Raw genomic sequence first — 15,110 nt, forward strand, 5'->3', positions numbered from 1 at the left:
AGTATAGGTGACTACCCCTTTCCCAGCACAATACATTTCAGGATATCAGTGTATCTTATATAACAGAGATTATGGAAGAAAATGATGAGGTTTTGGAGGAAAGGAAGGAATTCTTAAAAGAGAGCTGAAATTTCCACCAGTGTAACTTCATTTATGACTTATTATATTTTACAATGAAAATATTCAGTTTTGTTTTGTATTATAAGTTGGTTTACAAAATACCCCCATCTAGGACTCCCAAACCCTGGGGCTCTTTTGCTTGATAGATGCCAGGTTGCAAAACACAAAGTACCCATCCTGACTATGGTTCCAGCTGCTTTGATCCAAACATAGCCAATCGTGGATTTAGCTCCCCCTGGAGGTGGTGCATGAACTTAACACACATAAACTACATTCAAGTTGAAAGGGATCCTAGGGTTTATCTAGTTAAAAACTTTCCTTTTATAAATGTGGAAATTAAGGCTTAGAGGGGATAAGGGTGTGACTGCCCAAGGTTCATGGTGCAGAGTAGCTGAGCAAAGAACAGAACCCAGGTCTCTGGTCTCAAGCTGATTTAAACATCCACACTGCCTGTACACAAGTGGAGTTGGAAAAACAACAGCCCCGCCCCCATCCCAAGCTTCCAGCCTTTCAGAGTCTCATGAGATATTTTGTCTGTACAATTTTAATATCAAATGGTCAAATTCTTGGCCTGGATGCTTAGAATTGGGTTGCAAGACAATGCAGACACTGGGTCCACCAAGACCTACCCAATCCGACTTGGGGCCTGGCCTGTTTTCACCTGCTCCCTGGGTGCCGTACCTACGTGGCCAGACTTGGGGATCACAGTCATAGGGAATTTGGGAACATAAGGAAAAATTTGTTTCTCTGTAGGCCAAAATGTGACAGAGGAGAGATTTTCTTCCTCCGTGGGCCTGTTCCTGAGTCACTACCAAGATGAATATGTTTATTTGCTAGTCATGATCGTCCCTTCCCCTTCTGGACCTCAGCATTCCCCAGGAAGGGTCTACGTGGCAGCCTTACCTTAGTGAGCTCACTGCAAGCCCAGGGCTGGCCCTCAGTGTGACTTTCTGGTATACTGCGACGTGGGACCCACCTTTCAGGGGTGTGCTTATATTAGCCAAGCTCCCAGAGGCTGCCTCTTTACCCTGAGAAATATAACCATCCACCCACGAGACCTTCAGATGCTCATCCCTGGAGGCTCCATGGCTTGGTCAACACGGAATCAGAGCAAGGGCAGGCAGCCAGATGGCCCTGATTGCTGGTGGCATTAAGTTTGATAAGTGGAAACTTCCATCCTTGGGTGTGGGCCAGCACCACGGGCTCTCCCAGGCTCAGGCCCCCGTCCACCCAGAGTCCCTATACCCTCTGTGTCTCTCATGTGTCTTTATGCTTCCAGGGCAGACCCACTTCTGCAGAGTCCAGTCTAGCCATAGTGTGGGGCGTTATTTACAAATAGCAGAGGGGAAACAACCTAAATGTCTACCAGTAAGGATCTAGTTTAAAAAATTATGATTTGTCCATATAATAACAACTTAGGGCACTTTTCTAAACTGAAGATTTATACATACTGACATAAAAGAGTGTCTAAAATATGTTGCGAAATAGGAAAAAACCGACAAAGAACAATATATAATATGCTACCATATGCTTTTTTTTTTTTTTTTTTTTTTGCGGTACGTGGGCCTCTCACTGTTGTGGCCTCTCCCGTTGCGGAGCACAGGCTCCGGACGCGCAGGCCCAGTGGCCATGGCTCACGGGCCCAGCCGCTCCACGGCACGTGGGATCTTCCCGGACCGGGGCACGAACCCGTGTCCTCTGCATCGGCAGGCGGACTCTCAACCACTGCGCCACCAGGGAAGCCCTACCATATGCTTTTTAAAAGGGTATGTGTACATGTATATATGCTCACACATCACACACACACTTATATGTGCACAGACTCTCTCTGGAAGGACATATGAGACACTGGTAATATAATTGCTGCTGGAGATGAGAATTAGAGGAATGAGGATCAAGAATGAGAGGAAGGGACTTCCCTGGTGGTCCAGTGGCTAAGACACCGTGCTCCCAATGCAGGGGGCCTGGATTTGATCCCTGGTCAGGGAACTAGATCCCACATGCATGCTGCAACTAAGAGTTCGCGTGCCGCAACAACTAAAGATCCCGCATGCTGCAACTAAGACCTGGTGCAGCCAAAATAAATAAATAAATAATAATAATAAAAAGAATGGGAGGGAGAATTACTTTTTACTACACATTAAAAGACATATAATTTTTTTCAATTTTCAACCTGGTTATTGTAATGCAAATCGATTTTCTTTTTCAAAAATATAAACAAAATGGATATAGCACAAAGCCCAAATGAGAAGCGTTCAGGAGTTAAGAGTGATGGGTCACAAGGGAAGCCATTCCTCCGAAAGGGAACAGCATAAGCAAAGGCCAAGGGGCCCAGAGAGCCCAGCACATGGGACAGCTGCACGCAGTCTACTTGGCTGGGGCTGGGGCTGGGGGCAGGAGCTGGGGCCAGGGCACCACGGCCTGAAGTGCCAGCTAAGACTTTGGATCTCATTCTGAAAATGATGGGACATCACTAAGTGTCACTGAGCAGGGCAGTGATATGACCAGAGTGCATTTTAGAAAGGCCACGCTCAGCCCGCATGGAAGAGCTACCAATGAAGCAGTGAAAGGGCAGCCATGAAGGGACCCGCCAGAGAATTCTGGAAGCAGAGATGGGTCAGGACATGGAAGGCCTCTTGCCCTTTGGATGTGACAACCAAGAGGTTACTGTGAATGAGGCCAGAGATATTTAGGAGGCATGGAGAGAGGGGATATGAGAGATGAAGGGTAAACAGACAAAAGGCCAGTGGCTCCCAGAATTTTGGATGGTGTAAGACCAGCAAAATTTTTAGATATCAAACAAAACAACAATTAAGAACCAAAATAAGATTGCTGACTTTTTAATTTGCCAAGTAAGGATAATTTGTTAAAATTATCACATTTTAATACCACTATTTTATAGAAGATGGGACATTTTAAATCTCCCCCAAATAGGAAGGCCTAACCTCTGTTGAAGAATGGTCATTTAAATGGAATGAATTTAGCTTGATGACAAACTCTTCACATCACCCATACTGTTCCCATTTTATCACAGATTATAAAATCTCAGTAGGATGAATGGTGCTGGTTTGCTGAGTGTGAACTGCTATGTAAACCCTTATTTTCACAAACAGGGAAGGAAAGAGATTGAATAAGAATAGAGTTGAGAGTTTTTGTTCTTTGAAGGATGACACTGATTTAAGAAAAGTCAATGTACCGAGAGGAAAAACCAATTGAAAGAGACCTTTAGAAATAAGCACTAAATGTAACATAGTTTCCCAGATTGGATCCTGAAACACCAAAAGGATGTTAGTGGAAAAACTGATGAAATACAAATCAAGTCTGTGGTTTAGTTAATATTATTGTAGCAACATTAACTGTTGAGTTTTGATAAAATGTCCCAGGCTGGGCTTCCCTGGTGGCGCAGTGGTTGAGAGTCCGCCTGCGGATGCAGGGGACGCGGGTTCGTGCCCCAGTCCGGGAGGATCCCACATGCCCCGGGAGGATCCCACATGCCCCGGAGCGGCTGGGCCCGTGAGCCATGGCCGCTAAGCCTGCGCATCCGGAGCCTGTGCTCCGCAACGGGAGAGGCCACAACAGTGAGAGGCCTGTGTACCGCAAAAAAAAAAAAAAATGTCCCAGGTTATGTAAGATGTCAGCATTAGGGGATGCTAATTAGGGGAAGGGCAAACTCTCTGTATTATCTTTACAACACTTTTATAAATCTAAAATTATTTATAAATAAAAAGTAAAAAATACATAACAACAACCACACAGAAGAGAAAGGAGGTAAGTGACAACCTGAAATCCTTTGGGTTGGAACTTGGAGCTGGGTGGCAGGTGGCACTGGTCTTGAACAGGAAGGAAACCTCCCTCCCTGGGACCACAGGAAAAAGTGGGACAGGGATACAATTAATTTGCTAATAAATGTGCCCCCAAAAGTTTGAAATAGAAGACTCTTCCTTAATAAAATAATTTAATAACTGAGGGGGCAAAACAGTAAATTAAAGTGGTTTATAAATGAAGGGAAAAATATGTAAACGGAACATATAATATTCGGACTAACAACAGAAGTGAATGGTTAATATTACACAGAAAGAAAAAAGCAGCCTTGGATCATATTCCATCTTTGAATAATTCTGCTCTGCAAGGATTCTGAGGGCTGAAACCAGCAACCTAGAAAAGCCTTAGAGTGCGGGGTAAATTATGGAGGCTATTTTCAAGATTGTGCTAACATAATGGCAGGGCATTGGGAGGGAGAGGAATAGAAAGTGGAAATGAGCAAAACCCGGAGGAAGCCAGTTGCTCCAAGTAAGGAATCTACAAGTAAGGAATCAATTTCACAAGACACTGCGGTCTCCGCCATTTCCTATGGAATTCTTCCATTTATTCTCAGGACAAACCCAGGCCCTGGCAGAAGCTTTTAATACATTCCCACTACTATATTTTAATCACTTAAAACTCTCCTTCAGTGATGATCATTTTGTAACGTATAGAAATAGCAAATCATCATACTACGCACCTGGAACTAACAGAGTATTGTTGATCAATTACACATCAATTAAAAAACAAAAAACCAAACAGCAAACAAAAATCTTCCTTCATTTAAAGCATGAATAATCAGCTTCTTAGCAGCAGCAAGTACAAAATCTTAACTTTAATACTTTTTTTAAAAGGGCAAAAAAAATACAGTACAATGATATACATAATACTTGGTTCTGGCCCTCCATTTTAGGGGGAAAAATCAAGTATACATTTTTTTATACTCAAAAGGGGTATATTAAGTAATACAGATTGTAAACTTAAAATTAATATATAAAAATCAAGGAGGGCTTCCCTGGTGGTGCAGTGGTTGAGAGTCCGCCTGCCGATGCAGGGGACACGGGTTTGTGCCCCGGTCCGGGAAGATCCCACATGCCGCGGAGAGGCTGGGCCCGTGAGCCATGGCCGCTGAGCCTGCGCGTCCGGAGCCTGTGCTCCGCAACGGCAAAGGCCATAACAGTGAGAGGCCCGTGTACCAAAAAAAAAAAAAAAAAAAAAAAAATCAAGGAATTTTTTTGCATTACTGTGAAAAAAATGTTGACTTTTTAGATAATAAGATTATGATCTGAATCATCTTGGGAGATGCTGCAGGTTCTTGTATAAATGGACGTTGCCCTGGTGAGACAGGCTGGGACCTGGGACCCCTTGCTGGAGCTGGGACCCTTTGCTACAGTGCTGCAATGCTTACACCTGGACACACCTCTCCTTGAGCAACCCAATACAAAGAAACGGTGTGGGACTAAAAATAACTGCATGCATGTGCAGCTGGGACAAATTGTGGACAAAAAATACAAAGAGACCAAAAAAAACCCAACTGCCACTTTTGAAGGGCCTGGAGCAAAACCAGGGTACTGCTCATGCCCCCTGCACACAACACTACCTAGGGGGTGGGCAAAACACCTAAGCCACCCCTCCAGCCCAACCCCTGGACACACCCCTACCCTCACCCCATGTAAAGAACAAACTTGCCCCCAACTCAGGGAGCAAGCAAACAAGGGAAACTGTTGTTTATTCTCACTACCCCCTGCTGCAGCAGGGGCCCCAATAAAGCCTTGACTGAATTTCTTGTCTGGCCTCTAGTCAATTTCTATTGCTTGGGGAAGGCCAAGACCTTCTACCTTGTACCCCTGTACCTTCCACCAAGTCTTTGTACCTTGTCCACACTTTCCTTGTTGAATTGCTCACACTACCTGGTTGGTAACACCGGTACATTACAGCTAAATACTGAGTTAGGGTTCTTCAGTTGCAAGCAACAAACTCCAACTCTGATTAACTTAAGCCAAAAAGGATTAAACGGAAGGATAGTATGTGTGTGTTTAGGACACGACAGGGCTCTAGAATTGAAGGAGTAGCTGAAGGGGCAGGAACCAAGGCACCTTCCAGGATCTAGGAGAGGAACTAATAATAGTTGCATCAAGGCCCTAACATTGGTTGAAATCAGCACTAACTGTTTTCCATTCCTGTGTCCTTCTGCTGAGGATTCAAAGTGAGAGAGTCTATTTGGTGAGTTTGGGGCATGGGGAAAACCAGGGCACTACAACGAACAGTGCCTCAGAATCACCCATAGTGGGAGATAGGTAATTCAGAAAAGGGCTTTTACTGGAAGAAATGGAAATGGCTGGGGAGTAATCACCTCCTTCCTTCTTCTTTTATGCCATCATGCCTCTGCCTGAGTTTCTGCCTGGACTTGGAATGCCCCTTTGACCTGGAATGCCCCTAGCTAGCAGGCCACCTGATGAACTCCTATTTTCCCCCCAAAACACAGAAAAAATAACCCACTTCTGTGAAGCCAGGCAGAGCAAATCACCTTGTACTGTCTTAGTACCTTGTTCACACTTCCCTTGTTCAATTGCTCACACTACATTGTGATGATTTGTACCTGTATGGCTCTCTCCTATTAGACTATAATTTCCTTGAGGGCAAGAATAATGTCTTTTCAACTCTGTTGCCTCTGTGCCTAGGACAGTACCTGTCATAAAATAAGTATTCAACAAAAGCTTGCTGAAATAAATGCAAATAATAAACCACTTCTATATTAAAAAAAAAAACTTGAAACAAAATTAAATAACTTTGAGGAAGCACAAGGAAAATCCTGTACAGACCCAAAATAATTTGACTGTTACCTTTGCAAACCTGCGTGATGTTTGAGAAAGCCTGGCAATGTCTTCAAGATCCAGATAAGAAAGGATTCTCAGGAGCAAATCATCTGAGAGCCGTTCAAGGAAGTCAAATTTACCTTCGCATAAATTGAGGACATAGTCTAATATTCTTGCACCAAATATTAAGGCAATTTGAACTGTAATTCAAACAAGCCAACAAAACAACACAGTCATCATGTGTAGTCACATAAAAACTATGGTCATTATCAGTAAGACAAGCTTTGGGGCATTTTCCCCCTGAGAGTGATGTTAGATTTTGCTGAGTCATTCCTGCTTTCACCAAGCTGCCTTTGGGACCAATGGCATGTATTTACGAGGCATGTATTTCCAACAGCTGTCCTTGCCCTGAGATCACAATCTTTTAGGTATACTCACTGTTCAACACAGTGATGGACTGCATCAAATTCCAGTCCAGACAACTGACTTAACTAGTCTCAGTGTCATCTTCATCTTCATCCTCCCAATCTCCATGACTGGGCAAAGATGCTGGTCCATGTCATTTTTTTTCTACCCCTCCCCCGCTTCCCTAAATTGGTGTGAAACATTAATATCTCTTGAGTTTAATTGACTTTTGTTCTCTTATTGTTATACATTGTTTCTCTATGAAACTTCCTTCCTTCTTCTTTACCTTCTTTCATTCCCATCTTTACATAATAAAAAAAAAATAGAAAGAGGCAAAGAAAAAAATAGAGGCATATTTCGTGGAAATTGTGTCAACTTTTGCCTATTGTTTTTCCTATCTTTTCAGTTATTTCCAAAATAGGAAACAGTTCACAAAGAATCAACCAACACTATGATCTACCCAAACGTGTTTAATGTAGGAGAAAACAGGGTTGGGTTTTTGTTTGCTTTTTTTTACCCCAGCTCTCTGAATAACTAAGAAATGGCTAATAAATAATAAAACATGTTTGGAAGGATACAGATTCAAATTATAACACTGATTAAATCCAGGTGGTGGTTTTTACTTTCTTCCTTTTGCTTATCTGTATTTTGTAATCTTTCCGTAATAATTACCATGTAATTTTTTAAAATCTAGGATAAATGGATGAAAGGAAGGAAGGAAAGAAAGAAGGGAGGAAGGCTCCCTCTTTTTATGAGAAAGGAAAATGGGGTTATAATGGAGTATGCATGTGGATTCCAGTGGTCCCAAAGCTGGGGACATTCTTAGTCTCTTGAAGCTCATTTTTCCACTTCTGCCTCTGAAAGCACCACTATATCTAGCTTTTCCGGAGAACTTCTCTTAGAACAGAGAGAGTGCACTCTCTACAGCGAACTAACTGTCCAAGATTTGGGCGCCACCTTCCTTCCCAACCTGGAACACTCCTTCTGGGGCAAGTGGGATGGAGCTGTCAAGAATACCCAGCTCCCTGCAGAAGCAGGCAGATCGGTGATCCTAAAGGCAGATGGATCTCCAATCTCAAAATGGATGTAAGGTGTGGGCTACGTTTATGTAAAAGCTCTAATTGTGCTAACGTGGAAGAGCCGGCCGTATAAATTTCTCTCCAAAACTGGTTAGTCCAGCTTTCTAGAGGCATTAAGGGTTTTACTTGCTTCTAAATTCCAAGTGCTTCCAATTCAAAGCACTTCTAAAGTCCAAAGGTTTTCTTGGAGGGGTGGGGGTGGGGGAAATAGCCCTTCAAAAACTCAACCTAAAAGGGTAGATATTATGAAGAACCCTTGACTCACCAGCAGGATAAGAGGAAAAAGCAGCGCTTGTTTATTGGAAAAACAAAACAAAACCCTTTGTACAATAAAATTTCCTTAAAATAATTGTAGATGTTTCAACATTTTAAGATTCCAGGAAAGCATACTCAAAGCATGTTCAGATGTACTTTAGAAAGTCCCTGGCGGTCCAGTTAGGACTCTGTGCTTTCACTGCTGAGGGCCCAGGTTCAATCCCTGGCTGGGGAACTAAGATCCCACAAGCCGCGCAGACAAAAAAAAAAAAGTCTCTACAATAAAGTCTTTTAAATTTTAAATTATAAAAGGACACATACACCTAAGTATGTAACATGATCGTTTCAAAGTGTATAGGTATTGGGGTCCTTAGAAAAAATTTTTTTTGCTTCTTTGTGTTTTTTATGTAACCAACATCTACATCCCAGACCAGAGATGGAACCCGGGGCCCCAGCAGTGAGAGCCCCAAGTCCTAACCGCTGGACCACCAGGGAATTCCCACATCTGTTTCTTTTAAAATAAGGAAAACAGGGACTTCCCTGGTGGTGCAGTGGTTAAGAATCCGCCTGCCAATGCAGGAGACACAGGTTCGATCCCTGGTCTGGGAGGATCCTGCATGCTGCAGAGCGGCTGAGCCACTGCGCCACAACTACTGAGCCCGCGCCTACAGCCTGTGCTCTGCAGCAGGAGAGGCCACCGCAATGAGAGGCACCCGCACCTCGGGGAAGAGTGGCCCCCGCTCGCCACAACTAGGAAGGGCCCACGCGCAGCAATGAAGACTCAAAGCAGCCAAAAATAAATAAATAAAATAAGGAAAACAGTGTTAAAACAAACTCCATTTTGGAAAGTAAAATCAGCTCTTTTGTGTTGGATTATGTGGCAGCCAGCCTCCAAGAGAGCTCCTGATTCTCTCCTCTTGGATTCAAGCCCCTGTGTGTTCCCAGCCCACACTGAATTAGGGCTGACCTGTGTAACCAATAGGATATTGCAAAAATACCCCAGTACTAGGTCACAAAAGACTTTGGGGCTTCTGTCTTGCTGTCTTGGATCACTCACTCTGGGAGAAGCCAACTGCCATGTCCTAACACTACTCTGCAGCACCATGGAGAGGTCCATGGGGAAGGAAACTGAATCAGCCAGGTGTGTAAGCCATCATGGAACTGGATTCTCCAGCTCCAACCAAGCCTTCAGTTGACTGGGGTCCCAGGCAACATCATGTGAGACCCTGGATCAGAACAGCTGGGGTAAGCTGCTCCCAAACTCCTGACCCAACTCTCTGAGTTAATAAACATTTATTATTGTTTGAAGCCATTGGGTTTGGGGGTAATTTGTTACACAACGATAGACAATAAAGATTTAGGTAACTGCAAGTGTTGTGGTACCACGGTGGAAACCCAGAATGTGGGAATGGCGTTGAAATTGGAAAGTACGTGGAGATTTTTTTTTTTTTTTCTTTTGGCGGTACGCAGGCCTCTCTCACTGTTGTGGCCTCTCCCGTTGCGGAGCACAGGCTCCGGACGCGCAGGCTCAGCGGCCGTGGCTCACGGGCCCGGCCACTCCGCGTCATGTGGGATCTTCCCGGACCGGGGCACGAACCCATGTCCCCTGCATCAGCAGGCAGACTCCCAACCACTGCGCCACCAGGGAAGCCCGTACGTGGAGATTTGAATGAGCTTGAGGAGATTGTTAGTGAAAGTCTGAAAAGCTTTCAATAAGTAGTATAATAAGTAAATAATATCTGTTAATAAAAGCCTGATGGACTCTGAGGAGGCTTTACATGTGAGGGCTTAAAGAAAAGTGAAGAAAATATTATTAAAAAACTGGAGAAAGGGGGAAGAAAACTGGAGGAAAGGGAATCCTTGCTATGTAGTGGCAGAAAGTTTAGCAATATTATTGCCTGCTGTAATATGGAAAGTAGGAAATATTCCTGGTGGGTGTGTGACTTGGCTAAGATTTCCAAGCAGAGTGTTGTTGAACATGTGGCCTGATTTCTTCTTGCTGCTTAAAGTAAAATGTGAACAGAAAGAGATAAGCCGAAGGCAGGTCTCTTAAAAAGCAGCCAGGATTTGCTGGAACCTTCTCTGCCTCTTCGGATGGCAAGCAACGCTAAAGTTAAGAAATGACTCCCAGGCAAAGATCAAATCCAGAGCAGTGTCAGGAAAACATGGTATAAAGATGACGCTGAGAGTGTGGCCGGAAAATGCTTTGTTAAGAACCATTCAGTGATACTGTAGCACTTCCAAGAAGCATAAGGGTATGGTCACTCAGGAGTCAAGGACAGAAACCCAAAGTAAAGAAGGGCTTATTGCAAAAAGATGTGTAGGTGTGGTTTTGTCTAATGGAGTGAACCCCAATAAGAATAATAGACAACACATAAAGTTTTTAAGAGAATTATACCAGCAGAAACACTGACTGCCAGCTTGAACCGCAAGGGTTCAGAGGTAGTACAAAAGGAAAAGATGACTCTGGACTCCCAAACTCCTACAGGCGGGAGGTAGGCCGAGAAAACTACACCTGCAAACATGGGCTCCCTTTTGCCAAAAAGGAAAGATGAATCAGATGAGGGAATCAAGAGTCCAGAGGGGAGGCCAAAAGCCATAAAGAGTCTAGTGATAGGTTTTGAGCTCTAATCAAGAACTAATAACCTGTGCCCTGCTAGATTTCAGAATTTCTATGGACCAATGACTCCCATGGAGCTATCATTTCCCCACTGTTTCAAGAGCATTGTATACAGTGATTCTCTCATGCCTGTCCCACCGTGATATGTTGGGGGAGAGGGGACAGAAAACCTGTCACTGGCTTCAGATCTAAGGGAACCATCCTTGAGGAGCTGTACTTAAGGCATTACACCTGAGGAGCCCTAGCCACATATGGACCCGATTTACATGATGAGATCCTGAAATACTTAAAGATATACTTCAAGAAGAAAGAAATTTGCCCAGAAGGAAAGACTAGGATTTCAGAAGCAATGAAGATGAAAGAAATGGTAGTAAACATAGGCAAATATAAACAACTACTACTGTATAAAACATGTTTTAAATAACAAACTTTAGAGGAGGTGTCAAAACAAGGCAAATCAAAACAGCAGTCAACAATTACATATGAGGTAGAGGCTTAGACTGTAAACATTCTAAGGTCCTTACGTTCAAGAGGCAGATAGAAATAGTGACATATGTTAGATTTTTATAAGTTAAGTTAAAGTAAACTTGCTAAACTTTTAAGGGACACCACCAGAGAGAGAGAGAAGGAGAGACAGAGAGGGAGGAAGGAAGGAAGGGAGGGAGGGAGGGAGGGAGGGAGGGAGGGAGGGAAGGAGGGAAGAGAGAAAGAAAGGAGAGAAAAAAAAAATATATATATATAAGGGTAACTCCCAAAATAGTTGGTCTGTAATCACTTGGAGATTGGTTCACAGCTGAACAAAATGGAAAACTCAATTTAAGGTGACTTAACAAATAGAAGTTTATTTTTTTCTCAGAGTCTGGAGGTAGACCAGAAAGGCTGTTGAAGAAGTTCCATTATGTCACTAATGTCCCAGATCCTTTTATCTTTCTGTTTCACATTCTTAAGATGTGGCTCTCATCCTTCCTGTTTTCAAGGCATCACAACCATGGTCCAGTAAGTAAAAGGGGTAGGACAAGGAACAAAAATGGACATGGAAGCTGAGTCCACCCGTGTCTGAAGGCACCTTCTGGGATGCTCTATGAAACAACTTCGTCTTACCCAGCAAAACTGGGTCACATGGCCACATCTGCAAGGTAGGGAGGGAAATGTAGTCTCTGTCTTAAGGGGAAAAAAATGGAATAAAGGAAACACAAAAGAGAAAGGAAGACATGGAAACAAAACAAAAAGCAAAGAAAAAGCGTGATAAGATGAAAGCACAAAATAAGATGATGGAAATTATAGACATATTAGTAATCACAGTAAATATAAATGAACTAATCATGCCAGCTAAAAGACACTCAGATAAATAATACATACATGCTTAAAAAAAAGATACAGAAAAGTGAAAGTAATAGAATGGAAAAAGCTAGACCAATACAAACCAAAAGAAAGCTGGTATAATTACAGTAATACCAGACTAAGTATACTTTAAAGCAAAACTCACTATTGGTAATAAGGAGGACCATTACTTATTGATAAAAGGAATAATTCACCAGGAAGATTTAATACTTCTAAAATAGTATGCCCCTAACAAAATACACAGAGCAAACACTGATGGAATTATGATGAAAAAATGATAAATCCTCCATTGCACTGGAAGATTTTATAACACCTATCAATACTTGATATACCAAACAGAAGTGAAGTTACAGAATATTTGAATAACACTATTAATAAGACTTATCAATTGACATTTCTATAGAAAAACAAAGATCAAATATTAATGAGCTATGCATTCAAATAAAAAAATTGATTACTTCCCCAAATTAGAAGAAAATACAAAGATAAGAGCTAAAATTAATAAAGTAGAAAACAAACATTATAGATGATCAAGGAAGCCAAAAAATTAATTTTTCAAATGATTAATAAAATGGATAAACTTTCAAGAATAAACAAGAAAAAAGGACAAAAGCATAACTCAGTCCTATGAGAAATGAAAAAATTAACTACAACAGGGACTTAGAAACACATGACACCAATTAACACAAAATCAGACAAATGGGCAATCCTCCAGAAATATGTAATTTACTAATTCTGACTCAAGAAGAAATAGAAAACCTGAGAGACTATAACTAGTAAATAAATTGAATCCACTGTTTGATTTGAAAAAAAAAAACACCTCAAGTAAAACTTCAGGTCCACACTGATTTACAGGTTGGCTTTATAAACTCTCAAAGAACAGACAATCCAGATCTTATATCATTTGTTCCAAAAAACAGAAATAGAATGAAACTCCCAGTTCAAATCAGGAGGTTGCTCTAACTAGCAATGATGGTAGGCAAAAGGAAAACTGCATACGAAACATCATTTAGGAACACACATGGCAAAAATTATAAATAAAGTATTAGGAAATTGAATCTATCAACACATTTAAAAAAATAAATTGTGAGCAGCAGAGTTAATCCTGGGGTCCAAGGATGGAATAACTTTGGAAGATATATTAATATTATTCACCGTGTTGTAGTATTACTCAGCCATAAAAAGGAACGAAATTGGGTCATTTGCAGAGATGTGGATGGACCCAGAGTCTGTCATACAGAGTGAAGTAAGCCAGAAAGAAAAAAACAAATACTGTATATTAACACATATATGTAGAATCTAGAAAAATGGTACAGACGAACCTATTTGTAGAGCAGGAATAGAGATGCAGATGTAGAGAATGGACATGTGGACACGGAGGGGAAGGAGAGGGTGGGACGAATTGGGAGATTAAGTTTGACATAAATACACTCCCATGTGTAAAATAGATAGCTAGTGGGAACCTGCTGTACAGCACAGAGAAATCAGGTTGGTGCCCTGTGACGACCTAGATGGATGGGATGGCAGGGTGAGGGAGGTCCAAGAGGGAGGGGATACAGGTATGCATATAGCTGATTCACTTCATTGTACAGCAGAAAATAACACAACATTGTAAAGCAATTATACTCCAATTAAAAAAAACCATTTGACTATGTAAGGAGTTTTACACACTTTTTGAAAATTAAATATTTTCTTTAAATGGAAAAAAACACAAATAACAGGAAAAAATGATAATCTCAAAAATGTAGAAAAATTATTTCGGGGACTTCTCTGGTGGCGCAGTGGTTAAGAATCCGCCTGCCAATGCAGGGGACATGGGTTTGAGCCCTGGTCCTGGAAGATCCCACATGCCGTGGAGCAACTAAGCCCGTGCGCCACAACTATTGAGTCTGTGCTCTAGAGCCCACAAGCCACAATTACTGAGTCCCCGTGCCACAACTACTGAAGCCCCCGTGCCTAGAGACCATGCTCTGCAACAAGAGAAGCTACCTCAATGAGAAGCCTGCGCACCGCAACAAAGAGTAGCCCCAGCTCACCACAACTAGAGGAAGCCCGCGCACAGCAACAAAGACCCAACGCAGCCAAAAATAAATAAATAAAAATAAATAAATTTTAAAAATTATTTCATATAGTTCTAACATCTATTTATGAAGAAAAACTCCTAGAAAACTATAATAAAAGGGAATGTCTTTAACCTGATAAACCTGACACAGGCTAGTTACCAAAAACCTAATAATAGTATCAATGATAATAACACATGGATTTGTTTACTATTCAATATTCGCCATGTACTGCTCTAATTTGTATGTATATAGTGTGTGTATCATACATACATACCATCATTCGATCCTCATAGTAACTCTGTGAGACAGGTACTATTATGATTTCCCTCTTATAAAGACAAAGATGAGGAACAGAGAGTTTAAGTGGCTTTTGCTCAATGTCACACAGTGAGAACTAGGATTGAAGCAAGCGGTTTTCTCCATAGTGCACCTCCTAATGGTGATTTTATGTGGCCTTTAATGTCAGGCTTAAGACTAGAATGTCTACTCTCACCATTTCTATTCAACATTGTTTTGGAGGCGGAGAAAAAAAAAAAAGAAGACACAAAGATATATCAGGAGGCTTCCCTGGTGGCGCAGTGGTTGAGAGTCCGCCTGCCGATGCAGGGGA

General features: G+C 42.0%; 1 protein-coding gene across 2 annotated transcripts in view; it reads right to left on the reverse strand.

The window, feature by feature from the left end:
• Positions 1-15,110, reverse strand: part of FBXO36 (F-box protein 36) — a 98,443-nt gene that overhangs the window by 12,865 nt on the left and 70,468 nt on the right. For both annotated transcript variants that reach the window (XM_067740315.1, XM_067740316.1), the window contains exon 3: positions 6,765-6,937. In XM_067740315.1, the coding sequence (XP_067596416.1) occupies positions 6,765-6,937 (173 nt within the window). The remainder of the gene's footprint in view (positions 1-6,764; positions 6,938-15,110) is intronic.

Source organism: Pseudorca crassidens, chromosome 6, assembly GCF_039906515.1.
Source record: "Pseudorca crassidens isolate mPseCra1 chromosome 6, mPseCra1.hap1, whole genome shotgun sequence".
Taxonomy (NCBI): Eukaryota; Metazoa; Chordata; class Mammalia; order Artiodactyla; family Delphinidae; genus Pseudorca; species Pseudorca crassidens.